The sequence below is a fragment of the Salvelinus fontinalis genome, chromosome 2 (assembly GCF_029448725.1).
Source record: "Salvelinus fontinalis isolate EN_2023a chromosome 2, ASM2944872v1, whole genome shotgun sequence".
Lineage (NCBI taxonomy): Eukaryota > Metazoa > Chordata > Actinopteri > Salmoniformes > Salmonidae > Salvelinus > Salvelinus fontinalis.
Window position 1 is genome coordinate 38,145,437 of NC_074666.1, and position 27,986 is coordinate 38,173,422.

General features: G+C 42.0%; 2 protein-coding genes across 3 annotated transcripts in view; one reads left to right on the forward strand and one right to left on the reverse strand.

Annotated features, from left to right (window-relative positions):
* Positions 1 to 462: 462 nt before the first annotated feature.
* LOC129818183 (nucleolar protein 16-like) lies at positions 463 to 4,068 on the reverse strand. 2 transcript variants are annotated; one of them, XM_055873870.1, is made up of 5 exons: positions 3,196 to 4,068; positions 1,828 to 1,936; positions 1,669 to 1,738; positions 1,240 to 1,346; positions 463 to 1,085 (listed from the first exon to the last, which is right to left on the reverse strand). In XM_055873870.1, the coding sequence occupies exons 1-5, from the start codon at positions 3,300 to 3,302 to the stop codon at positions 741 to 743; spliced, it is 738 nt and encodes a 245-aa protein (XP_055729845.1). In that variant the 5' UTR covers positions 3,303 to 4,068; the 3' UTR covers positions 463 to 740. The 2 variants fall into 2 exon arrangements, with proteins under 2 accessions (XP_055729845.1, XP_055729854.1); XM_055873879.1 differs by having other exon boundaries at positions 828 to 1,065; positions 3,196 to 3,440.
* Positions 4,069 to 8,250: 4,182 nt separating this feature from the next.
* LOC129818193 (G protein-coupled receptor kinase 6-like) overlaps positions 8,251 to 27,986 on the forward strand; it is a 53,171-nt gene continuing 33,435 nt past the window's right edge. The window contains exons 1-3 of the mRNA XM_055873894.1: positions 8,251 to 8,477; positions 11,895 to 11,990; positions 27,781 to 27,893. Coding sequence (XP_055729869.1) covers positions 8,426 to 8,477; positions 11,895 to 11,990; positions 27,781 to 27,893 — 261 coding nt within the window. The 5' untranslated portion in view covers positions 8,251 to 8,425. The remainder of the gene's footprint in view (positions 8,478 to 11,894; positions 11,991 to 27,780; positions 27,894 to 27,986) is intronic.

The following is a 27,986-nucleotide window of genomic DNA, read 5'->3' on the forward strand; positions in this document are numbered from 1 at the left end:
GTACGCGAAGCAGTAATTGTTTCAAAACATCTCCTGCCATGTCACTGATGCATCATGAAACAGTGCAGGTGTAGTACTGCTGGTAGTAGCAGTACTACCAGTAGAGCTGGTATGTCTATTTTCGAGCAAACAGTATGAGCTGCAGCTATGTTTGGCTACATACGGACCATTAGTGGAATTCCCGTGAGAGTAACAGTTAATGTGATTGATGTTAATTATTTGACTATGCTACCTGTATTTGACATTGTGTGGTTATTTCGCTGAACAGTAGATCATTTTATTTTGGGCAGTGAAACGAGGCTACTCAGACGAGAAAAAAACATCACCCAAATGAATAGCCCCGTTGAAAATCTAAATCGACGGCATTAGGCGTACCCCAGTTTGGGAATAGCCGCCCTAGAGCATGTTCTTCATATTTCTTTGTTTTATTGTGTTGAGTTGTAATACTTTTATATGCCGCTGTAAGGTTTTTCTCACTTTTATTTTTTACAGTGACATGTTACAACATTTTACACAAGCTTGACAAATGACTCTATGCTTATACATCTTCCCCCAAAAAATCCAAAGAGGAAATGCATTAATGAAACTTACAAACATATGTTGACATCATTACAAAAGCAGTCTTAAATGTTCTTACTGTATATCATTTGTGTAACTGTATTTTGGGGAAACATACTAGAAGTATATAAAAAATAGTAGTTTATGCATGTTATATCATGTCTGGTCTTTTTCTCAAATGTTTACAGTTCTGCAAAATCCCTACTCACGGTCTGTTCTAAATGATGAAAGCTTGTGTTTCTGGGTGAACTTTGACCCCCTCTCTTGTTCATTTTTGCCACAGTCACAGAATACTTGCGAGTCAGTGCTCCCAGACTGTCCCCCACTGATAAAGAAAGTCTTTGCCCACAACAAGAGCCACAGTTATGTGGAAACTGCTTTCCCACCTTTGAGAGACTCCATGAAGGTGGTGTATTCCTCTGGATGGCAGCGTTTATACTGGTCCACTTTCCTCCTGATCTGTGAGGGCGTGTCCTGGTAATAGTTCTTCTCATCTCTGGCCATAGCCTACAGAAATAGAAAAAAATCTGGGCTCACAATGCCCATAAGAACATACGGTACTAATTGCTATGACCCAAAAGGCAATATACTGCAACTACAAGAATACCAGCGCAACCTTTGAAATAGTACTACTGTAAAGAGTTGTCAAGTAAGGTGAAACTCCTCATCAGCTGTTCTTACCTTGTAGTTCTCGCTGTGTTCCCTGACCATGTACTGCACATACTCGATCAAGTCTGTGGATAAGGTCTTTGTGTCTTTCTCGGCGAGACTGGCCTCAGCCATCAGCTCTGTTGAAAACAAGAAGACATACATGAGTTCACATGAACAGATCTTCTGATCAAATGTAATAGGTGAAGCGTTATATATGACTAGTCATATTACTGTCACAGGGAATGTGTATACAGTAGGTGTAATGGTACTCTGTAGCTCAGTTGGTAGAGCATGCATGGCGCTTGCAACACCAGGATAGTGGGCAGGACATGTATTATATATGCACGCATGACTTAGTCGCTTTGGATAAGAGTGTGTCTGCTAAATGGCATATTAACATCCTGCTGGGTGAAGAACACAAACATTATGTCTAACAAGAAAATATGATTGGTGCCTTACCATTGAGTACATATGGCTTCCTTACAAGTTTGGGAGCGGGAGCATCTTCAGTTCTCCCCACAGCAGCAATCTGCAGACATATCAATTATAAGTGACTCAATTCAATTCACTAATTATTGAATGTATAGCATATCACCATGATGCACAGGATATACTCACGGCCGGTGTCTTAATTGGGAGGGCGCGGTTTGGGTCAAATGCCAGACCCATGTCTCGCAAGTTTCTTGCCACAGACTTTTTGTCACTCCAGGCATTTCGGATCTGAGGACTTGGAATTAACATTCATTTGTTACACAACTATGGCCATCTACCCATATGAAGTATTGTATGTCTGGAGAGTAGCCACCCTTTGCCTTTAACAGCTTTCCACATTCTTGGCATGAAGAAATTACGTATATTTCCCCTGTTTTTTCTGCCTTCTCGCCATTAAATCTAGTTGAGGAAATCAATGCCTTTGCAGGCTGAACGGAGAATGTTTTGGGTACGAACCGGTCCACAAGAGCATTGACGGCAGGTAGCATAGTCGCCAGTAACCCAAAGGTCGCTGGTTCAAATACCCGAGCCGACAAGGTGAAAAAGCTGGTGATGTGCCCATGAGCTAGGCACTTAGCCCCAATTTGCTCCAGGGGCGCTGTACTACTATGGTTGACCCTGTAGAACAACACATTTCCATGCACCCATCTGGTAGAAGTAACAAAACATTCATGGCTGCATACACTGCGTTTGGTCAGTAAGATTAAACCATCAATACCAGATCGCCAACTGCCAACCGTTGTGCTACCATTAAACAAAATTCCCCTATGATTATTACATGGAACACATCACATAGTCCCAATGTGATATGGCTATGCTTTCCACTGCCTGTACATATCTTGCAGACTAAACTCAACGATTTATGATGGAGACTAGTGTGGGGGGAATGTTGTTATTTAACTAGGTATGTCAGTTAAGAACAAATTATTATTTACAAAGACAGACTACCACGGCCAACCGCGAACGACGCTGGGTCAATTGTGCGTCGCCTATGGGCCTTCCAATCACGGCCGGATGTGATCCACCCTGGATTTGAACCAGGGACTGTAGTGACGCCTCTTACACTGAGATGCAGTGCCTTAGAACTCTGCGCCACTCGGGAGCCCACTCGGGAGTTCGGTATTCACATAAAATTACATGATCAAAAACGTGTAATTGCGGGTGTTTAAATCAATCGTTTTTGATAACGTAATTTAATTGACTTCGAGGCCCTGTCCGCCGACACTAGTCGCCGATCAACTCCATTGTAAATCGTGGAGTTTTGTTAAATTAGCTAAACCAATGCCGGACTAACAAACTGACATAAACCAAGAAAAATAGACTACACACAATAATCCAACGATTCGCTAGCTAGTAGTTACCTGTCTAGATAGTTTGCTTTGATTGCTAGCAAACCTAGCTAGCTAAAGTTAATAGAAACAACCACACAGGATGGATGCGCTAACGTTAGCATTGCTAGCATCGTTTGTTTTTCATCAACAATATTTGACTTACCACTCTATTCTCGGGGCTTCCCTTTTCTTAAACTGCTTTTTCAGTTTCTTTCTGTCTTTACCGTAGTCAAACTTATTTCTTTTACTTTTCTTTTTGGCTTTAGGCATTGTTACTTTGCTTTAAAACGTGCTACCTTTTGATTCTGAACAAACACGCGTGGAGCTGAGCAGGAAGCAAGTGTGGACGCATGTGTTCTAATTCTTCTTCGATGGGGTTTAGCGGCGGTTGGCATACAATGTTAATGGTGCATTACCGCCACCAGCTGGACGGGGTATTGAATAATAAAAAATAAAAATAAACACTTTCCGGGAAAGGGGGAAAACGTCCTGCAAAAAAAGTTAACTAAAGAAAATAAATACATCATACTTCTTCAATCACAGTCGACTCCAAAATACATCCTCACACAGCCTCAGGGGCATGTGATGGGGTACATTCACAGACAGGATTTCTTGCACAGCCTCGGCTGTGAAATCACGAAGACCCCAAAAACCATCAGCGCATTCACAACGATTCCGATTTTGTTAGACTTCTTCTCCGCTTGTGCTCTACAGTTTATGAGCATTGCAATAAATACAAAGTCCACATTTTCAGCATGTAGCATTTAACTATCCCTCAGTTGATGAGTAACCTTCACTGGTCGTGGTGGCTCTAACGTTACTACCATTGATTCGTCCTCGTTCCTTCCAATTTTCTCACCGCCTCCAGATAGGCGACACGTTGGACACTCCTTATCGTTGCAGGGCACTCCAAGAATTCAGGCGCATGTTCACCTCCACAGTTGCAGCATCTCCCTTCATCTGGCATAACGATATTCGTCACTTCTGCACACACTTAACACATGACCAAATATGGTACATTTATAACACTGAAGGGGCTTGTGCACAAAAGCTTTTACAGGGTATCTCATGAATCCTAACTTTATATGAGAAGGGAGAGACTTCATCAAAGAACAGTTGCATGAATGAAGTGAACTTCTTTTCTCCGTCCACCGTACAAGCCTATAGATGTGCACTAACCACTCCATCGAGGTCTTCAGTTACATCCTCTGTCTTTATTTCTCGCGCCACCCCAGACATAAACCCGTTGATATGCGCTCTGCTACGAAAATCCATGCAGGAAACATTCCACTCCGATATTCGTTTGTGTCTTAAAACACGCTTCTTCTGCTCCCCAGACACAAACTTCAAAATAAGACTACTTCTTGTGACTCTCACCGACTCCACACTTTCTTACAATACATTCGGGCTCCCGAGTGGCGCAACGGTTTTTGGCACTGCATCTCATTGCTTGAGGCATCACTACAGACACCCTAGTTCAATTCCAGGCTGTATCACAACCGGCCGTGATTGGGAGTCCCATAGGGCGGCGCACAATTGGCCCAGCGTCGTCCGGGTTTGGCCGGTGTAGGCCGTCATTGTAAATGATAACTGACTTGCCTAGTTAAATAAAATAAAATCCAGATTTTATTGGAGACGTTAAGCGGATTTCCCAAGTAGCATTGGTCCAATACCCTGACTCCGACCAAAAACAAGTCTAGTGGTTCCTATTTTCCAACATAGCTTGACTATTCTTGTTTCCCATTTTCTTCGCCACTGTAACCCACTCATTCTCACTTGCTGTACTATTAGCGTCACTCGACTCACTAGCAGTTTCAAACAAAACCTCCGTTTCTTCCATTCCCCATGTATTCCCCAGGAGAAAAGAAGTTCACTTCATTCATGCAACTGTTCTTTGATGAAGTCTCTCCCTTCTCATATACAGTTAGGATTCATGAGATACCCTGTAAAAGCTTTTGTGCACAAGCCCCTTCAGTGTTATAAATGTACCATATTTGGTCATGTGTTAAGTGTGTGCAGAAGTGACGAATATCGTTATGCCAGATCTTGGGGAATTCCTCATCTTCCATTCCCCACATCCGTTACATCCCTCCTCCCCTCTTCGGAGTTCGGACGCATGTGTTTGGTGTCACGTGAGTGGAATAAACGCCCCTTTACCTTTGACCTTTCTGTAGTAAAAAAGAAAAGAAAAATGAGACATTATTACAGTAGTAGCAGATTAAATAAAAGTATCAAGACAATATTACTATCAAAATCTAATTGAAATTCATTCAATTATGGGCGACAATTTGATAACAGGGAAGGTGTGACAATGACCTATTCTGCTTTTGGTGGTGCTGATCGTGCTGCTATTGGTGATGATGATTATGATGAATGATGAGGGATTCATTATGAAATACAATTATAGATTAATTTGCAAGTAATATAACCCAAGAGTAGTCATTCTTCATCAGTGCCAACACAAAGGTTCCAACCACCTAGCCTACTGCGCAAACATCAGAAAGCTGTACTTTTCCATCTGGGTTCATTTCAATTGATTGACAAGGACAAGGACTTTTAGCATCGATTGGGTTGAAATTGGTTGTCTTTCTTATTTTCAGAATATATTTCTTAACAAATTAGAAAGGATGTACACAAGCATTGGAGAAAGAGAGAGAGAGGAAGAGGAGAGAGAGAGAGAGAGTTCGCCACCTCTGTGCAAAATCTATTCCAGGTGACAATAGCCTCAAAGATATGAACATCCAAGAGGATTTCTACATTTCATTCTGAGGACAAAAATAAAATGAGGCTTGTAGTGGTATCATTTTTTCTTCCTTGTCTTCTGGGGACCATGGTAACCAGGTTGCCAGCATCAAACCCCATTCAGGGGTGTAAGGGCATGCATATTGTACTGAGAAGGAGAGATCTCACTTTTTGAACCATTGGATTAGTGTGTTCTCAGGAGCGTTGATTCGATTTCATACTCTCCAAATGGACTTTGGTATATGACTGTTTCCATTTCCTTCACCTTAATGGAGGATTCTGTTACTCTCAGTGGAGATGTCTTATGTCCATCATAACAACCCACACTCACTGAGACTGTAACTAGTGTACCAAAAGAGAGCTTTTCTTTGGACGTGAAAGAACATTTCTTTCAAATCCTTTTTTCTTTCTATCCATTCACACTTTTTTTCGGCATAGACTATGATATCTAGTTTTATTAAGCATATCAACCTGAGAGCCAATATGAGAAACAAGACCAATGCTGTTACACATCTATACATAGTTTATGCTATTACATTATCTATGAATGTGTTACTTTTTTGGTAACCATATTTTAATCTCAGACAGACAAATAGTCTCTCTCACCAGACTCCGTGCATGACAAAAAAATTGACACGCAATGGTCAAGGGGGTGTTAAGCGGAGCAGCACAGGGGAACCCAAGAACAGACTCAGACCAGGAAACAGGGATGAATGAACCAAGATATTTATTGTAACACGGGGAGAGCTGAAGTGCAGATCCAGGGAAGCTTGGATGAGTTGTAGGAAACCAGATGTGGAGGCTGAGGTTGGAGTGAGCTGGTTTGGGACAGGGTAAACAGGTCCGGAGGGGAATCCAAGGGAGTGATGAGTTGAATCCAGAACAGGGTAGCAGGGTTGTGAGATGTGGAACAGGAGACAGAAACCAGGGTGGCAAAACTGCAGCAAGAGGAGAAACTGACTGAACGGGATTACGATCTGGCAGACTGGAACTGGCAGGACTGAGTATTTATAGAGGGCTTGATTATGGAACGGGTTGCATGTGGTGGGGAACTGCTTTGACTCCAGCACACCTGTCTCCAACCACACAATCAAACACAGAGAGAGCGAAGAAGAGGGAGAGAACTGGGGGAATGGCTGCAGGTCAATGAGACGCCGGATGTCCACTAGGGGGTGTAGCAGGAGCAGATGGGACAGGGGGGTTCTTGTTAATGCATTGCCATGCCTCTAGATGTCCCTGTAACCAAGCAAAATATCTGTTTACTGTAGAATCAATTCTTCATGCTCATTTTCTTTATTCAGACATTGCATTCAACTGAATGGTCATCAGGCAAAAAGTGTTATATTGCCTCCCCTAAAATTTGAATGGCAACATTTTGTTACTAGTTGGCAGTCGTTTGAGACTATGCTGCATTCATAACAAAGTGGGGAAGTGGTAATTACCAGTTGTGAAGTCGTAAATACCAATTAATACATTCAAGTGATTTGAACTCGAAACGCTGATTGGCCAACAAGCTGCATCAACCCTAAACTAAAAGTACAGTTATCATGCTTTTAAACAGATTATAGTGTAATTTTTTTTATGTACCTCCCAAGTGGTGCAGCGGTTTAAGGCACTGCATCGCAGTGCTAGAGGCATTACTACAGACCTGGGTCGCAGCCGGCCGTGACTGGGAGACCCATGAGGCGGTGCACAATTTGCCCAGCGTTGTCTGAGTTAGAGGAGGGTTTGGCCGGCTGGGATGTCTTTGTCCCATTGCGCTTTAGAGACTTCTTGTGGTGGGCTGGGCACATGCACGCTGACACGGTCGCCAGTGTTTCCTCCGACACATTGGTGCGGGTGGCTTCCGGGTTAAGCAAGCAGTGTGTCAAGAAGTAGTGCGGTTGGTGGGGTCGTGTTTCGGAGGATGCTTGGCTCTTGACCTTCGCCTCTACCGAGTCAGTACGGGAGTTGCAGCAATGGGACAAGACTGTAACTACCAATTGGATATCACGAAATTGGTGGAAAAGTACACACAAAAAAAACAGAACAAAAAAACAGAACAAAAACACTTATTAGATTGCTTTTCATAAATAATGTTTTGTGTTACATTTAACTGCCGACAAGTGTGTAATCTAGGCCATTTCCTTAGTAGGTGACGTCAGAGGTCAGGATGTGGGAGAAGTCGAAGCTCAGGAATGATTGAGGAGTTTCCCACTTGCAATTACGACTTGGAGGGGCGTTCATGTGTATGGTTCACAGTCATATGTGGTAAATACCACCGTCCCACTTGGTTATGAATGCAGCATTGGTTTGCGCTGACTACGTCATGTGTTGAATAACTGAATATGAATATGAAGATTTTTTCCACATTTGGTATTAAATGGGCGTGGTTATGTCACAAGAGCCCAATGAAAAATATACAACTATTTACACTGTCAGAATACACCAATAGTTCACGTGTGGGCGGGGTCCAGTGGTAAACACAAAATAGTCCCAGTTGGAATCGACGCAGTTTGACGCTTCGGGGGTGGAGGTACTACGGGGAGAGAACGACGGAGCGGAGAGTCATTCAGGGTTAAAATATTCCGCCTTGGGGGGTGGGGGAGGACATACTTCACTGCCAACCCGGTGACAAGGTTGGGTCTGCGGTGCCTGCAACCCAGGAAAACATGGAGCTCGAGAATATCGTGGCCAACACAGTCCTGTTGAAAGCAAGAGAAGGTAAGAGGCGTCGAAAGGCAGGGACGGGTGACAAGCTTGACAGCTCCTCTCTCTGCACCGTCAGAACCAACTCTGAATCCGGGGATTCCCCCAGGAAATCCAGGCCATAGAGATAGGCGCTGGATGATTGCTGCCCCTCTTTATTATTTGCAAATCCTTTGAAGCGTTAAGATAAATACTAACATCCCATATGCTCGCTGTGGCCTTCGTCACACAATATTTATCCGAGTTTAACCTTGGACAGTGGTAGGCTACAGAAAAGATGCGAGTGTCAATCTGACTGCGCGAGACGTTTGATTCCCCTTATTCTGCTTTATACACTACAGCGTCCTTCGGTATTTTTTAAAAACAGGATGTTGAACAGAATACCATATTCAATGAGAATATAAAGAGCAACACTCATCACTCATGCCAGTACACATGCATTTGTGGACCTCTTTTTGGCAATGACAGTGTATGTCAGTGCGCTCCATGGTTGCAAGAATATTGTAGTGGTGTTGACAAGGGTGTCAACATTGTCAATTTGTGAAACGACAACAAAGATTAACTGAATAAGCAGCACTATAGGCTTTAGTATACTATCTGTGGCAGGTACTGTAACAGGCAGGATGCACATTTCGAATAACTGTATAATGTGTCCATCTGAAACACAAATTGCAACAATGTATATCAATTTACCACCCAATCACAGATTATCTGCAAAAGGAAGACATTGATGTATCTATTTATCAATTAGTGCAAACACAATAAACAAATATCTTATTTTAGAACTAAGGAATGTTTTTCCTTCAAACTGTCTACAGAATCATTCCGTTCACAGGGTGGTTGACCCCAATCTCATGAACCTCGCTCTGGCTGTATCAGTCTCATTGCTTGCACAGCCTTCTAGCAGATCTGACAGTAGTGGATATATAAAGTAGAATAGAAAATAATATAATAACTTTTATTTTCCCCAGAGAGAACATCAGTATCATCATTGAATAACATCATACTGATCTGTAAATTTATATATTTCCAATCAATCAATCAGTTTTTCATTAGTTAAATGTTTTATAATGGAAAACAAAAAAACGATTGTACTGTGGTAGTCTATAGCAAAACACAGGGTTCAAAATGGTATTGTCCTCTGGTAGGATCAATAATGAACCACTGTGCTGGCTCTGTCTACTGTGCTGGCTCTATCTATTGTGCTGGCTCTGTTTGATAGAGAAGAAGTATTGAATCAGCCATAGACTTTACACAGACTTCTGTTGTCATGTCGCCTCTCTCTGGTCAGGTTGTATGCAAGTGAAATCTACATTCAATGCCACTGTGTAGTGTTATTATAGTTGGGTATAGTACACCTCAACCCTAAGTTCTACTTAAAATCTCTTCAGATTGCAAGTCTTATTTCAGCCATCAGGGACTTAAGAGGGTGTGTTTTGCAGCAGAACGTAAAAAGATTAATCAATTCATTCTAAATGATAAAAGTAGTTATCTGAGAGACCGAGCCCTACTCAGTAGCCAAGTGAAGTGGTATGATCAACTCCACAAGGAGAATAACTCTAGTTATTACTGCAAACCAGCCATATTGTATCTGCTACACCCCAATATGGTGTTCTAATAGAAGCACCTCTACTTTATTTCCACTCTTGTTGTTTATGGTGGTGGTAATAACACTGCAATTATCTTATTATCAAATGGTAATAAAGTAGTTAATAATAGCTTAATACTTTCGGTCACAAACAACAGTTTAAAATGGAAAAGGACGGTAGAGTGAAAGAATAAGAGTCTCTGATTTTCAATATTATTTCCATACTGTTTGTCTCTTTGCATTTGCACTAATGCAGGATGTGAATAGGTTTGATCTCATTCTTTCAACACCAGTGAGTATATCTCCATCAAACAATACTGGGTTAGTGATAATATACTGTACACTGTCATTTGTCATTCTTGTACATCTATTTGCTAGGCATAAACCATGTACTCAGCGTGTTATTTGCATCCTGTCCACTTCCCATTGTGATAAAACATTGTTAGCCACACATAGTGTCAATATGTTCTCTGCCAACTACTATTTGAATAGCAAATGTTACTTTGCATGGCATCCAGTTCCTCCTCATGCCCCTTATAGAGTTGGTTTCACCATCCAACCAAGATGGGAAACTTTACATCATAGGCAGCAGGCATATTCTGCATGCCAGTTTGTTTGGTCAAGGGTAGCTACAGTATGAAAACAATGTCAGATTGGGTGAGGATTTTTGGATAGTTGGTGTCCTTTATTTGCACTGGTGAAAGTTAAAGCAGGATAACGGTCAGCTGTGCAAAGCCTTGTTTTGAATCTGGGTTCTGTTGATTTTTTTTTGAAGGTGCACTTCCATTACCGTAAGGCAACAAGTTAACCCCTAGCTTTTTAACTGGCACTTAGTTGAAACGAAGATGAGGAACTGACTTAATTTTCTCTACTTATGTTCTTTGTCTGCGGGACAGACGTTAACAAGTTCCTCATTGCTGCCCTGAGTCCATGTATGCTAGCTAGGCTATATATCACTACACTAAAACCCTCCCTCCCCATTCCCTTCCTCTACCACTAAAGACAAAGGGCCTCAACCCTCCTGCCTCAGTGTGTACTGTAGGCTCCAGTTTACACACACACACAGTCAGCCCTGTGACCTTTCCCTGGACGGCATGTTGACAAGCCAGCTTTTCTAATAAGGAGGGAGCAGCAGGGCCTCGCACCTGGACCAGCCATTCTGCCTGCTCGCTGTGTGTGAATGCTGCAGTGTGTGACGTGGGTCTCACAGACGTCAGGCCAGCGGGGCATTCTCATGGCATTGACATGATTCTTTTCCTGAAGCCACTCCAGGACGCCTGCAGTCCATAGGCCTGTGGGAGAGAAGGTGGTGGGAGGGAAAGGAATAGTGGAGCCTTAGGCTGGGCAGTCTCCCTTGAGGAAAACAGAAATGGAGGAAAACAGAAAAAGTTCACCTTCTCTCCAGTCCCCCTGGCTCTTTCAGACCCCATGACCTTGGCGTGGGTCAGGGTCTCACCAGTCACCATTCAAGGTCAATGTTTGTGTCAAGACCTTAAAGAAATTCAAAAGCTACAGGCTATTTGTTAGCATTGTGGTTGGGTATTACTAACCATTTCCATTAGACAGTAATAAAGTAAGTATGCTTTTTCTATGTCAACAGTGGAGCACTGTCTTCTTGAAACACACTCCAGGACATCCATTATTTTAATCACCCTGACCCTCCTCTTTATCTTGGCCAATGTACAACAGCACTTTTGTTCTGAGTGTTTTTAGGAGAGCTGTATGTATTTTATGGGTCGCTCAAGTCTTAGTCTACTTACTGTATGTATCAGGTATTATTTTAGTGTTTCACCATGTGTTAAATGTTCCCTTTATTTGAATAATCAACCACTGTTCTTTTGCAGGAGGTGGTGGAAACAGAAAAGGAAAGAGCAAGAAATGGAAACAGATGCTTCAGTTCCCCCACATCAGCCTGTGTGAGGAGCTCCGGCAAACTACAGGTACGCTACCTCTCCTCTGCCCGCTAGCTCACCGCTCGCTCATGACTAGATATACTATATGTGCAAATGTATGTGGACACTTGCTTGTCGAACATCTCATTCCAAAATCATGGGCATTAATATGGAGTTGGTCCCCCTTTGCTTCTATAACAACCTCCCCTTCTGGGAAGGCTTTCCACTAGATGTTCGGAACATTGCTGCGGGGACTTGCTTTTGTTCAGCCGCAAGAGCATTCCGAAGTTGGAAGCACAGAAGGGTCTAGAATGTAATTGTATGCTGTAGCGTTAACATTTCCCTTCACTAGAACTAAAGGCCCTAGCCCGAACCATGAAAAACTTCCCCAGACCATTATTTCTCCTCCACCAAACTTTACAGTTGACACTAAACATTGGGCAGGTAGCGTTCTCCTGGCATCCGCCAAACCCACATTAGTCCGTCAGACTGCCAGATGGTGAAGCGTGATTCATCACTCCAGAGAACGTATTTCCACTGCTGCAGAGTCCAATGGCGGCAAGTTTTGCACCACTCCAGCCAACGCTTGGCATTGCGCATGGTGATCTTAGGTTTGTGTGTGGCTGCTTGGCCATGGAAACCCATTTCATGAAGCTCCCGACGAACAGTTCTTGTGCTGGCATTGCTTCCAGAGGCATTTTGGAACCTGGTAGTGAGTGTTGTGACAGAGGACAAATAATTTTTACACGCTACGAGCTTCAGTACTCGGCAGTCCCATTCTGTGAGCTTGTGTGGCCTACCACTTGGCGGATGAGCTGTTGTTGCTCCTAGAAGTTTCCACCTCACAATAACAGCATTTACAGTTGACCAGGGTAGAAATTTGACTAACTGACTTGTTGGAAAGGTTGCACCTTATGACAGTGCCACGTTGAACGTCACTGAGCTCTTCAGTAAGGCCATTCTACTGCCAATGTTTGACAGTGGAGATTGCATGGCTGTGTGTTCCATTTTTTTTACACCTGTCATCAACGGGTGTGGCTGAAATAGTCAAATCCACTATTTGAAGGGGTGGATTTTTACATATACTTTTGTATATATAGTGTACCATGGTAGTAAAAGTCTGAACAAAAACACAAGATGGGAGAACCTGCAATCCACACTCGAGGTGAAAATTCACACAAAACAATAACTAGGCACTGAGATTCTTTATAAAATGCAATTCAATGTGAAGTTCACTGTGGTGTGGTCTGACAGAAGTCAAGGTGGGGTTGGTGGTGACAGACTGTTATGTTATGAAGGTAGTCTGATGGCAGTTGACCATACTGTGCTTTCAATGGTGGAGCAAATCCCCACCCCATCCTCTCAAGACAAGAAGCATATATCATTTAGTACAGTTGGAATGCAGGTCTGTATAATATGCATCAGCTACCTTATTGTCTAATCATCCCATTATTTCCTTGGGAAGTACATTAGTTATTGTACATTTTGTGCAAAAAGCAACATGTATTGGCTTTGTGTTTTTTGGCAGTTGTGGCTGGTGCTGCTGGTGGTAGTCAGGAGTTGTTGAACATGGAGTCACACCAATGCGGATCAGCTCACTGCATGGTCTTTTGTAATCATGGGGCTTGCGTTGCATCCTGTGGAACACGTGAATGCTGAAGATAGGCTGCTGTGGTAACTTCTGTTTTTCTCAACCTTTCCCGATGATTTAGAGGCATTGTCGGCTGTTTCTCTACAGCGGCACAGGGAGGGTTTATAAATCCCTCTCATCCATCATTCTCTCAGATGGATGAGTTTGGGATTAGGTCTGTGATGGTCATGGAATTTTGGATGACGGTTATTTGCCAGCCAAATGACCGCAGTCACCATAATTTAAGACGCACATTTTCTCCTCTCTGCTCCTGACTTCATGTGCTGCCATAGAAATAGAATGAATAGAACGGGCGTCCCCGTTCAAGTCAATGAGGGCATAATGGGTGGACTGTACCCATTGGAGCAAAGCAGGAAGTAAAAGCAGGAAGCGTACCCATCAATATGTGCTGTGATTTGTTGATTCAACTCAACTGACATTACAAAAATATATTCCATTGCATGAGCCACATCAGTTAAAGAATTTGCTTTCGGTTTTGTACAGCAGCTTCAAACAGCTGAAAATACAATATTTTTGGTTATGAAAAAGGTATTTCACAGCGATTTTAGATGGTACAATGATTCATTATACTTGCTTGTTTTGTCACATAAACTGAAATTAAGCAAGCTATTAGAATTTTAGCAACCAGGAAATAGTTCATCTTTAAAATCATTTGAATAAACATTCTATATTACCATGAAAATTATTGCATCACAATACCAGTAAGCCATTGCGACGGTACCCATGAGTATACCAGTCAAATTGCCTGGGTTAGAGGTCCGTTCTATTCATTCTATGTGACTCAACCACATGAATGCCCTGCCATCCTGTCTTCAGTCAGCCTTTCGTGACAGTTATTTTATTTTCATGACTGTCTTCATCCATAACCAACTGTTACACGGTAACTGTACCAGCCCTATTTGGGATGTTTATGAAATGAATCCTGTTTACGCTGTAAATGCTGAGTGCATTTCATCATTGACTTCAGCCATGAAGCAGAAGCAGAGGCAGACATACTGTATTCGTGCTTCAATTGTACCACAGAGGAAACTGCGGCCTGGGCAGAAAGAGGAAGCTGACTCGCATGTATACTTGAATTCACTCTGTTGTTTTAGAAAGAAAATGGTGACACAAATGTTTATTGGTTTGGAACAGAAAGTAGGCACAGAAAACAGCTGAAAATACAATACTTTTGGTTATGGAAAATATATATCAGTGGTTTAGATGGTACAATGATTTTCTACACTATACTTGCTTGTTTTGTCACAAACTGGCGAACTAGTGGTTTTTAGACTGTTATTCATCTTATTGCTTGCTAGCTACTCTGTTGACAGTTTGACAAGAACATGTGGTAGGTAGCTAACTAGCTTGCTGTTAATTGTTTACAAACCAATTAGTGAATGTGTTAGAAAGCTAAACAGCTACCTAGCTAGATAGGTGACTGCTGTGCCTAGCCAAAAAGGACTTGCTTTGAAAGTTGGATCATGTTATCCTTTGAGGCTTTTTCAATAGTTCTTACCCTATGATTTTGAACATTCAAAGCAACTGGGAATAGTCCATGGCAGGCATTGTTGTCACCTTAGCTTGCTAAATAACGTCTGAGTGATAGAAAGCACAAGCACCACCACCAATCATCCTACACCAGGGTTCCCCAACTGGGATACTGGCCTTTAAGGCAGAGTTTCTCTCTGTCCAGTGTCTGTTCTTTTGCCCATCTTAATCTTTTCTTTTTATTGGCCAGTCTCAGATATGACTTTTTCTTTGCAACTCTGCCAAGAAGGCCAGCATCCCAGAGTCGCCTCTTCACTGTTGATGTTGAGACTGGTGTTTTGCGGGTACTATTTAATGAAGCTGCCAGTTGAGGACTTGTGAGGCTTCTGTTTCTCAAACTAGACACTAATGTACTTGTCCTCTTGCTCAGTTGTGCACCGGGGCCTCCCACTCCTCTTCCTATTCTGGTTATTAGAGCCAGTTTGAGCTGTTCTGTGACGGGAGTAGTACACAGTGTTGTACGAGATATTCAGTTTCTTGGCAATTTCTCGCATGCAATAGACTTCATTTCTCAGAACAAGAATAGACTGACTAGTTTCAGAAGAAGTTATTTGTTTCTGGCCATTTTGAGCCTGTAATCGAACCCACAAATGCTGATGCTCCAGATACTCAACTAGTGTAAAGAAGGCCAGTTTTATTTGATCTTTAATTAGCACAACAGTTTTCAGCTGTGCAAACATAATTGCTAAAGGGTTTTCTAATGATCAATTAGCCTTTTAAAATTATAAACTTGGCTTAGCTAACACAACGTGCCATTGGAACACAGGAGTGATGGTTGCTGATAATGGGCCTATGTAGATATTCCATACAAAAAATCTGCTGTTTCCAGCTACAATAGTCATTTACAACATTAACAATTTCTACACTGTATTTCTGATCAATTTGATGTTATTTTAAACACACACACACACACACACACACACACACACACACACACACACACACACACACACACACACACACACACACACACACACACACACACACACACACACACACAGTGTGCTCCAAAATTACTGGCACCCCTGACTGGCAATGCACAAACAATACTTAAAAAAATATAAACAATATAATTATAGAGAAACTCAATACCAATGTGAGAAATACTGTACTTTATTAATGTTACAATGGAACCAACCAACATCATACAATTATTTAATACAAAATACATTTCACCAAAATCAAGGTTTCATAATTATTGGCACTCCTCATTTAGTACTTAGTGCAAACACCTCTGGCAATGATAACAGCATGGAGGCTTTTCCTGTAATGTTTGACAAGGTTAAGGAACACATTTGGAGGGATTTTGGACCTTTCCTCTATGCAGATCCTTTCAAGATCCTTCACATTCTTGGGTTTGCGCTTATCAACTGCCCTCTTCCACTCAGCCCACAGGTTTTTGATTGGATTGAGGTCCGGCTACTGAGATGGCCATGGCAGAACATGTATTTTGTTGTCACAGAACCATTTCTGTGTGGATCTTGAGGTATGCTTTGGGTCATTGTCTTGTTGGAAAGTCCACATACGGCCAAGTCCCAGACTTCTGGCAGAGGCAACCAGATTGTCAGCCAAAATTGCCTGATACTTGGTGGAATTCATTATGTCATCAATCATAACTAGTGCCCCTGGACCTCTGGAATTAAAACAGCCCCAAAACATCACTGACGCACCACCATATTTAACAGTGGGTCTGAGGTGCCTCTCCTTGTATGCATTTCTGTTTTGACGCCAAACATGCCGATACTGTATCTGACCAAAATGTTGGTCTCATCTGACCAGAGCACCTTCTCTCACCATCCTCCTCCCTATCATGGGGGGCAAAATGCATTTGCGTCCTCTACCTGTGAGGTTTTTAACTGTTCCATATCTTTTGAATTTTTAAAATAATTGCTCTGACGGTGCTCAGTGGTATATTCAATTGTTTGTGGATCTTCTTGTTGTCATTACCATATTTATGAAGGTCTATGACCATTTGCTCTTTTGAACTACCAGTTCTTTTGTTTTCTTCATGGTGTTGTATGACAAAGGGATATTGCATGCGTGTTACCTCATGTTTATACCCTATTGAAACATGAAGTGATGTAATGGCTCAATATAGTTCCTTAAGACTTAGATCAACTTAAATAAGGGGAATTTAATTCCTGGTTTAATTTTGGTAGATGTTTACAATAATCGTTAAGGGTGCCATTAATTGTGAAACCTTGAAAGGAGGACATTGATTTTTAATTAAATCAATAAATTATTTTGGTGGGTTCCATTGAAATATTAATAAAGTACAGTATTTCTCACATGTTGGTATTTTGAGTTTCTCTTTAGTAATATTGTTTATATTTTTTTAAGTTTTGTGCATTGCCAGTCAGGGGTGCCAGTCATTTTGGAGCCCACTGTGTGTATAACACATATGGAATCATGTAGTAACCAAAAAAGTGTTAAACAAATCAAAATAGATTTTAGATTCTTCAAAGTAGCTACCCTTTGCCTTGATGACAGCTTTGCACAATCTTGGCATTCTCTCAACCATCTTGAAGGTGTTCCCACATATGCTGAGCACTTGGTGGCTGCTTTTCCTTCACTTTGCGTTCCAACTCGTCCCAAAGCATCTCAATTGGGTTGAGGTTGGGTGATTGTGGAGGCCATGTCATCTGATGCAGCACTCCATTACTCTCCTTCTTGGTCTAATAGCACTAATAGCACACAGCCTGGAGGTGTGTTGGGTCATTGTCCTGTTGAAAAACAAATGATACTAAGCGCAAACCAGATGGGATGGCATGCTGGTTAAGTGTGCCTTGAATTCTAAAATAAATCACAGACAGTGTCACCAGTAAAGCAACTCAACACCATCACATCTCCTGCATGCTTCACGGTGGGAACCACACACGCAGAGATCATCTGTTCACCTACTCTGCATCTCACAAAGACACGGCGGTTGGAACCAAAAGTTTGGACTCATCAGACCAAAAGACAGATTTACACCAGATATCCATTGCCTGTGTTTCTTGGCCCAAGCAAGTCTCTTCTTATTGGTGTCCTTTAGTAGTGGTTTCTTTGCAGCAATTTGACCATGAAGGCCTGATTCACGCTGTCTCTGAAAGTTGATGTTCCAGGTGTGTCTGTTACTTGAGCTCTGTGAAGCCTTTATTTGGGAAGCAATTTCTGAGGCTGGTAACTCTCTAATGAACTTATCCTCTGCAGCAGAGGTAACTCTGGGTCTTCCTTTCCTGTGGTGGTCCTCATAAGAGCCAGTTTCATCATAGCGCTTGATGGGTTTTGCGACTGCACATAAACAAACTTTCAAAATTCATTAAATGTACCGTACTGACTGACCTTCATGTCTTAAAGTAGTGATGGACTGTTGTTTCTCTTTGCTTGTTTGAGCTGTTCTTGCCATAATATGGACTTGGTCTTTTACCAAATAGGGCTATCTTCTGTGTACCACCGTTCCCTTGTCACAACACAACTGATTGTCTCAAACGCCTTAAGGGAATAAATTCCACAAATGAACTTTTAACAAGGCACACCTGTTAATTGAAATGCATTCCAAGTAACTACCTCATGAAGCTGGTTGAGAGAATTCCAAGTGTGTGCAAAGCTGTCATCAAGACAAAGGGTGGCTACTTTGAAGGATCCAAATATAAAATAGATTTTTGTTAAACACTTTTTTGGTTACTACATGATTCCATATGTTTTATTTCATATTTTACATTTTACATCACATTTTATTTCATATTCATTCACATTTTATTTCATTTTGATGTTTTCACTATTATTCTACAATGTAGAAAAACCCTTGAATGAGTAGGTGTGTCCAAATTTTTAACTGGTACTCAATTTTTCCTCCAAACATAATGAAGGGCATTATGGCCAAACAGTTCTATTTTTGTTTTATCAGACCAGAGGACATTTCTCCAAAAAGTATGATCTTTGTCCCCATGTGCAGTTGCAAACCGTAGTCTGGCTTTTTTATGGTGGTTTTGGAGCAGTGGCTTCTTCCTTGCTGAGCGGCCTTTCAGGTTTTGTCAATATAGGACTCGTTTTACTGTGGATATAGATACTTTTGTACCTGTTTCCTCCAGCATCTTCACAAGGTTCTTTGCTGTTGTTCTGGGATTGATTTGCACTTTTCGCACCGAAGTACATTCATCTCTAGGAGACAGAACGCGTCTACTTCCTGAGCGTTATGACGGCTGCGTGGTCCCATGCTGTTTATACTTGCGTACTATTGTTTGTACAGATGAACATGGTACCTTCAGGCGTTTGGAAATTGCTCCCAAGGATGAACCAGACTTGTGGAGGTCTACAATTTTTTTTCTGAGGTCTTGGCTGATTTCTTTTGATTTTCAACTTGATGTCAAGCAAAGGGGCAATGAGTTTGAAGGTAGGCCTTGAAATACATCCACAGGTACACCTTCAATTGACTCAAATTATGTCAATTAGCCTATGAGAGGCTTCTAAAGCCATGACATCATTTTCTGAAATTTTCCAAGCTGTTTAAAGGCACAGTCAATTTAGTGTATGTAAACGTCTGACCCACTGGAATTGTGATACAGTGAGTTAAGTGAAATAATCTGTAAACAATTGTTGGAAAAATTACTTGTCATACACAAAGTAGATGTCCTAACCGACTTGCCAAAACTATAGTTTTTAACAAGAAATTTGTTGAGTGGTTGAAAAACTAGTTTTAATGACTCCAACCTAAGTGTGTGAACTTCCGTGTATATATATATATATATATATATATATTAGTGGAAGATCAAAGCCCACCTTTTAGGATTAGATGGCTGTTTTCAAGGGTGTCAGTACAGTCGATGGCCTACACCCAGTTTGGAGCAGTTTGTTACAACACCACATTGACACCATTCACTCATTGCAAAATCTCACTACACTTCCTGTCCATCAAAGTGTCATGAAACTAGGGGCAAACGGTTGTATTGTGGTTCCTGTTCCTAGTTCTTACCCATCTTGTCTGTAAGGGCAGCACAATTTTACTGATTTGAGTCAGGGTCACACAGTAGGTTGTTAGTGGGTGGTGGGCAAAGAAAGAAACAATCCCTTATTAAGTTTAAATGGAATCATATGATTTCCTAATCGTCATGATTTATCTCCATAATACATTAGATTATGTTGAGATGCATCCACTGGGCTGAGGCTCCATCTGGCCAAGGGCCTTCTGGGTTATGACTCCAGCTCCCATGGTGGCCTTCCATACATACAATAGACACATTGATTGTTCCCTGATCATTCAAATGTTTTATTTCCCCCTGAGGTTATGAACGAATGTATTCCGTCTTTTTCTTTACTGTGCTTTCTGTATGAAGCTACAACAGCTAGCTCTATAGACTGGGCTGATTGGCATACATCTCAGCATTGTCAGACAGTGTTGCCATTCTGAAACGTGGGAATGGTGGTGGTAGAAACATGCAGGTGAAGTAGTCTTGAGTCTGTAGTGGTGCATTGTTCACTTCGACTCCAGTGGAGCACCAAGAGCCTAACGGTACAGTGCTTTCCACTTCAGCTGAGGCTCAACTTGCTTCAATCAGGAAGTGAAAACAGCACTTCATGCAAGTGGTGCATTTAGGGGCGGGGGAAACGAGGACAGGATAAAACGGTTCTGAATTGTTGGTTTGTTTATTCACTTAATGTCGATCATAGTCATGGGTCCTCAGACAGTCAAAATGGCATTCAGTACGCTCCCTTATGAAGAAATGAACAATAATGGTTGTCAAAAGCCAAACAATGTAAACATTGTGAGCAGGAATAAGCTGTTAAGATGAGCTTAGAAGATAACAGGACTGCCCTAAGGCCTCTGGTTTATTTAAAAAGTCACCCCAATGGCTAGGCCTATTCCTAGACCTTATTTTCCTTCTAATATGCACATATACATACACTCACACACACACAATTGAGTGCACATTCAGAAGTGCATGTGTGCACACACACTCAGTAAAGTCTTCTTAATCATTGTGTTTTGAACATTTTGTCAAATAATAACCACAGTGTTATGACCTGGTGAATTGCAAATCTAAATTTGATTAGCTTTTCATCAACGCTGAAGCCGACTCCTAAGGCTTCGGAGCATTCCTTTAAGTGTTGGTTTCTAAAACGCCGCTTGAGATCCACTTTGTCATATACATGTTGCCCCAAACTAAAACGACCCATGTAGTCGGAGGTCAATACAGGCAACGCAATCTTCTTTTTGTCCTCCAGGAAAAAGGCATGGTATAACACAAAGCTTGACAGTGTTGCGAAGAGGTCTTGTTTGTGTCATATTCTCACCATAATGTTAATGCTTTAAGCTACAAACTCAGACCAGCCTGTCACAGAGAGGCTGTTGTTGGAAAGACATCCGGAAGTTAAACAATTAACTGATGATGACCCGGGAGCCAGTGCTATATACTCCCACAGGGAGGTGACCAAGAACCCGATGGTCACTATCACCGAGCTCTAGAGTTCCTCTGTGGAGATGAGAGAACCTTCCAGAATGAAAACCATCTCCACCAATCAGGCCTTGATGGTAGTGTGGCCAGACGGAAGCCACTCCTTAGTAAAAGGCTCATGACAGCCCACAGATTCTCTGGTCTGATGAAACCAAGATGTAACTCTTTGGCTTGAATGCCAAGCGTCACGTCTGGAGGAAACGTAGCACCATCCCTACGGTGAAGCATGGTGGTGGCAGCATCATGCTGTGGGGATGTTTTTCAGTTGCAGGGAATGGGAGACTAGTCAGGATTGAGGAAAAGATGAACAGAGAAAAGTACAGAGTTCCTTGATGAAAACCTTCTCCAGAGCGCGCCGAACCAGACTGGGGTGAAGGCTCACCTTCTAACAGGACAATGAGCACACCCTAAGCACACAGCTAAGACAATGCAGGAGGGGCTTCGGGATACGTCTCTGAATGTCCTTGAGTGGCCAGACAGAACCCAGACTTGAACCCGATTGAACATCTCTGGAGATACCTGAAAATATCTGTGCAGCAATGCTCCCCATCCAACCTGACAGGGCTTGAGAGGTTCTGCAGAGAAGAATGGGAGAAACTCCTCAAATACAGGTGTGCCAAGCTTGTAGCGTCATACCCAAGAAGACTCAATGCTGCAATCGCTACCAAAGGTATCTGAATACTTTTGTAAATTTAAATACATTTGCAAAAATTTCAAAAAACTATTTTTTGCTTTGTAATTATGGAGTATAGTGCTTAGATTGATGAGGGAAAAAAATATTTAATCAATTTTAGAGTAAGGGTGTAACGTAACAAAATGTGGAAAAAGTCAAGGGGTCTGAATACTTTCAGAAGGCACATTACAACAGGGGGCGTCATTACAGGCCTGAGCGGCTGACATTTTGATATCCCTCATTGTTCACTGGTTGTTACCTTCACCAGATGCTGTCTGATACACAGCGACAGAGAAAGACAACCACCCACTGAGATTGTGCAGGATAAAAACACACAGTTGTCTGCGCACCAATTCAAAGCTTTTCTTCTGCCTGCAGTTTGCAAAGAGAGTCTAGAGAGAGGGAGAGTGCGTGGGGTTCAGGAAACCCTCAACTTCCGTGTTTACCTCTGAAGACTGACAGAGAAATTGTTTACTACCCTCTGTTAAAGTGGGGCAGGAGAACACCTATGCACACCCACAGTTTCCTTCCAGTCCCCCAGGGACAACTGTGCCACCCAATGGGGCAGAGAATGACTGGACTGTCACTGACTGAATTACTTTTCTCATCTCCTGAATGACCTGGTTATTTAGAAAGGCCCAGGCCGCCCCTCTTCCTCTCCCCAACTGCCGCCCTCCTCCCAGGCTTCAGCCCTAATGAGGGTTCCTCTGGTCTCCATGCTCGGCCTGAAGTGGCTGTCCAATCATCTGGTGGTCAATAAAGCTTTGTGCACTCTCTGTGTCTGCTAATGAGCACTGGCTTCAGGTTTAACATACAGCGCCTGTGCTCGCTGCCTCCCTCCTCTCTCCATACATTTGTTACTGTTATCTGAGAATTGCCCCCATTGACAGTCAGAGCAGCGATGAGAGAGGGGAGATGGAACAGGGCAGGGTGCAGTATCAGGCAATCAGCCCCAATGCAATATGGCACAGATTCGCTGAATGCAAATAGCTTTCTGTTTTCCTAGTTTTAATGCCTGTTATCTTGTGGGATTAATTTCACAATTGGAACATCACTACACGTTTTTCTAAGAGCCCATGGAATCAAGTGTATATGTTTATGTATTAAATTACACCAAATACAGTGATACATTTTTTGGCTGACTTAAATTCTCCTCTCAATCTTCTGACTCACATTTTGGTTGAGTCAGGTGCTCTTGTAGCGGGGCCAAAACAATCCATCCATTGGATGCAACAATAGATGTGAAAAGGCCAGGGCTCAAAGGGGGGAGCTGCATGATCTCTTCCGACTGTCTTCCTGTCAATAGAGCCTCTGTCAGGGACTAAATGAAATTGCATTGCAACTAATGCGATTATCTCTATGAAACGGCCATTAGTGGGTCAAATCTTGTTTGTCCTCCTCATCGTTTCATTGTACAACCCAATCAGAGACCACCTAGCATAGGCCACTGGCAGAGCACATGGGGCCCTATAGATACACAACAGACCCACAACAACCGACAGCTCATGAGCATCTATCAAAATGATTTATTGGAAAGAAATGGTTAGTACTACTGTTTTTAGTGACATTAAAGGGCAAATCTGCAATTTTGTTATAGACAAATAAGACATACACATAAGACAAGCTTGTTGCTAAATTAGGCTACAACCTGTAACTGGAAATCTCTACACTATCGCATAACATGCGCATAACACTTCTAGCAACTAATTTAGTTAAGGCCAGTGGTGATTTTAGCACTAAATCTTGGTGGGGCTAACCCCCAAACATTTTTTAGATCCATGCCAGCAAAGCCACTACACAACACTAAACAATGCATTAATTGCGCTATAATGGTGACAAACGGTGCCCACAAACTGTTAGGGTCTACAGAGCTATCTTTTCAGCACCATGGAGTGAATCTTTACCACTGCTACACCTGGCTATCAGCAGAGCCTTGTCTGGCAGTGAAACAGTTCATTCTGGCTCATGTACTGCCTAAAAAAACAAACGTGGTTTCTACTGACAATTGAGATGTACCAACTATTGCATAAGGAGAAGATAAGAGGCAATCCGTAATTTCGATTAAGACATTAATGAGCGAGCTAAGACGGACGTAGTCAATATAACTATTCAAATCAAATTTTATTAGTCACATGCGCCGAATACAACCGGTGTAGACCTTACAGTGAAATGCTTACTTACGAGCCCCTAACCAACAATGCAATTTAATAAAATACGGATAAGAATAAGAAATAAAAGTATCAATTAATTAAAGAGCAGCAGTAAAATAACAATGCAAGACTATATACAGGGGGGTACCGGTACATAGTCAATGTGCAGGGGCACCGGTTAGTTGAGGTAATATGTACATGTAGGTAGAGTTATTAAAGTGACTATGCATAGATGATAACAACAGAGAGTAGCAGCGGTATTTGTTCAGCACTTTTGAAATGTACAGCGACTGAATTCAGAACATGGGCCGTTCTTACAGTATTCTCCCTGTACACCAAGTCAGAACAGTAGGATAAATAAAGGGGGCTTATAAGCAAACAATGAAAGCTCATACAATATGTGAATGTTTATCATTTTAAGCTTGGAAAAGAGACCCTTAAACCCAGACTTGGACCACACACCCTCTTCACTGACTAGCAGGCTACTGATTGCTTTGCAATGCTTGCAGTTAGCCACTGATTCCTTCCTAACCACTCACTGTTGAATTTGCGATTTCCAACTTGTTGTGTAATGTTTATGTCCTATGGTCGTTCAGCACCGATACGTTTTATCTATAATTTTCATATGACAAGGATTTGCCAGTAGATTGTCGACTTGATTCATGTCGACGACTGCTTGTCTAGCTTGCTAGCTAAGATTTTGAAAGTATGATGTTGACATTATCAGTCCAATTAAAGTTACGGTAGATATAGCGTGATTTGACGTCATTTTATCTGTGGCAAATGACCTTTAGCCTTCTTGGATGGGCACTTCTAATGTAAATCCATGGCAGCCCCCAAGGGGCTTGAAATTTTAAGCTCTCACTGTAGAGTTTGTGGTGAGTAGTGTCCCCATGACTGATAGAACACTGAGTCAATCACAGTGCAACCCTTAGCTCTGTATGTTACGCTGGCTGCCCCACCACCACACAAAGTACTGAGCTAGGCTGAAACACCTGCATTTTGGAGTTGCCTTACTCAAGAAAGCAAAAAGAGACAATGTTTGTATGCGGCATTATTAGCTCAATTACATTTTTTATTGTTTGCAAACTGATACATGACACATATTAATGCCAAAAATAACATGCAAAACAGGCAACACTTGTTTTTTACTTTAACATATTTTTTTTTAGCTAAACAGGTGGGGCTCAAAACAGGTTTTGAATGATGGGTCGCCACCGGTTAAGGCACAGTAGAGCTTTTGTTTTTTTCGAAGAGAGTAGGGCTGTGGCTGTTATGCAATGTTGTCAGCCTGTTTAATGTCATGCAAAAGCCTACGGACTCATGGTAACATAAACACATTTAGCATCTCCAGGCCTCCACGCATACAAGCTGCTGATGTGCCTTTTGAACATCTACATTTAAAGTAAAATAAATCAGTACCATAAGCTGTAGGCTTGTTCGTTTAGCTGACAAGATCGGTTTATAAGATCCATGCCATTATGTTATAGGATTTTATAGAATATAATGGAACTTAGCTAAATAAAATGGAAAGGATTTTTTTCCCATTACAGAGCAAGTGCGCATGTGAAGTGGCTATGTTGAGCGTAAAAGTGATCATTCGAAACACGTCCTATATGCTACATTTTGAGTTATTTGGCAACTTTAGTTGTGAACGATACCAACCTTAGAATGTCTTAGAAATCAACACATATATGGGCAGCATGGTGCGACTACAGGCTATTGAGAAAGTAGCAAAAACAAAAAAAGCTTGCGATCTGTTCCTTGCCCCAGGCTGCACAGCTGTTCTTTCATCATGTGATCATATTTTCATCCATCAGACTAAATCTCAATTGAATCTTGTCTTTCGATTTAGAATGGCCCAATGGAATGGCCAAATTAGAATTATCAAATGGGCAGGAGGAAAAAGACATGTAATCTGTATGCCCTCGAATAGCGAATGGAGGCCGCGTGCTTTCACGCCGGTCCATTTTGTAGGCAACTTGGGTTATATAGCAGAGCATGTGCTTAATATGAGCAGCTGAGAAATACATTTAACAACACTTATTTCACTCCACGCATCAACATCTGTTTGAGGAGCATGTTCTCGTTGCCTGACAGGTGATACAAAACTTCCCTATTACTAGGCTTTTCAAAATCAAATACAAATTCACTAATTATAGGCTAACTGTAAGCCTGCCCTGCACAATCAGTGAACCAACAGCATCGCCTAGGGCTTGGCTATACGTTCTCTACCAGACTCATGGATGTACATTTTGGGGCATAGCATAAGGTAGCCAGTCCATCCAGTATCCATACTAATACAGTCCACACTCAAAAGCTAGACCAATTATGTACCAAAGACCTCTTAAATCAGTTTGAAAAATGTTGACTTTTTTCTGCCATGCTTAAAATGCGGTAGGCTATGTATTATATAACAGCACAATCATCAATTTTTCTTGTTTTGATGATGCGTTTGATGCGATTTTTCGATTGCATTTGCATTGATATCAGAGTAGTTAGAGGGACCATAGATCTCTGAGTACCAGACCATTAGGACCTGATGGTAGTTAGAAAGTTGGGTACTACCAAAGCATGTCCAGAGTGCATAAAATGAGATTCCGGTGTGGCCGTAATAAGGTCACCGCAGCAGCCCTAGCAGATAGCATGTAAGGTACCATACCGCACATGCATAGGCCTAACACTTCCAAAAGGATGTCTGCTCCTGAAAAATGTAACAGCTAGCTAATAGCTGTGTCTGCACTGTGCGCTTGTGTGTGTCTAAAGTTGCTCTCCGGTTACAGAGAGGAGCTTGCAGCAGCTCTCAAATATATTTACTCAATAACGGCCACCTACACATGTCCTCCTTAGGCTCGGCTGGATCCTCACATTGGTTTTTGGGTCATACAGCCTCCTGTGTCCTCTTTTGCATCTAACTGAGCCGCAGATGCAAATCGCAGTATCCCTCTGTCAATTTGTTGTTCACCACACATACGCAGACAGACAAGGAAATGGGGCCTAATAACTTGGATATATAAATGTAAAATACCTCCCCATAGCTATTTACACATGTGGAGAGACGATGGACCGTTTCTGATTAATTAGTTGAAGATGAGATTGTGCTGTGTGTAGGGTACGTCTAGACCTCATTCATAACCATTTCTCTGTCTACAAAGGGTGGTTAGGCAGAGGTGTGTGGGAATAGTTTGATATTCAGAGTACTCATACAGTACATTTGCTAATTTGCCCTATGTCTATACAAGATGTTTAAGTGCACACGCCTTTGAGTGGGCGTGAGCATGTGCGTTATGCACAGTACAGTATATATTTATTTACTTCTAACGTGTTTTTGTGCTTGAGTGTTTTCATTATACCCCGAGAGAGGCCCTCATTGACACCCCTGTCTTGTGTTCTTCCACAGAGAAATACTATAACAGCCTTTGTGAGCGGCAGCCAATCGGACGCATGCTCTTTCGGCAGTTCTGTGAAACCCGGGTTGAGCTGAGGCGCTGTGTCAAATTCCTGGACACTGTGGTAAGCAAGAAGACAGATAGGCAGGATTAAAACACTTGTGTTTGTTTTTCCTCGAGATGCACATCTTCTGAAGGACTGAATGAGCTTGTCCAA

Excerpts from the sequence above, each read along its gene's own strand:
- LOC129818183 (XM_055873870.1), bottom strand. The coding sequence starts at position 3,302 with ATGCCTAAAGCCAAAAAGAAAAGTAAAAGAAATAAGTTTGACTACGGT. Across the intron at positions 1,937-3,195 it reads GAAGCCCCGAGAATAGAGTG|TCCTCAGATCCGAAATGCCT; the intron begins GTAAGTCAAATA and ends GTTAATTCCAAG. Across the intron at positions 1,086-1,239 it reads AACACAGCGAGAACTACAAG|ATTTTTTTCTATTTCTGTAG; the intron begins GTAAGAACAGCT and ends TTGTGAGCCCAG.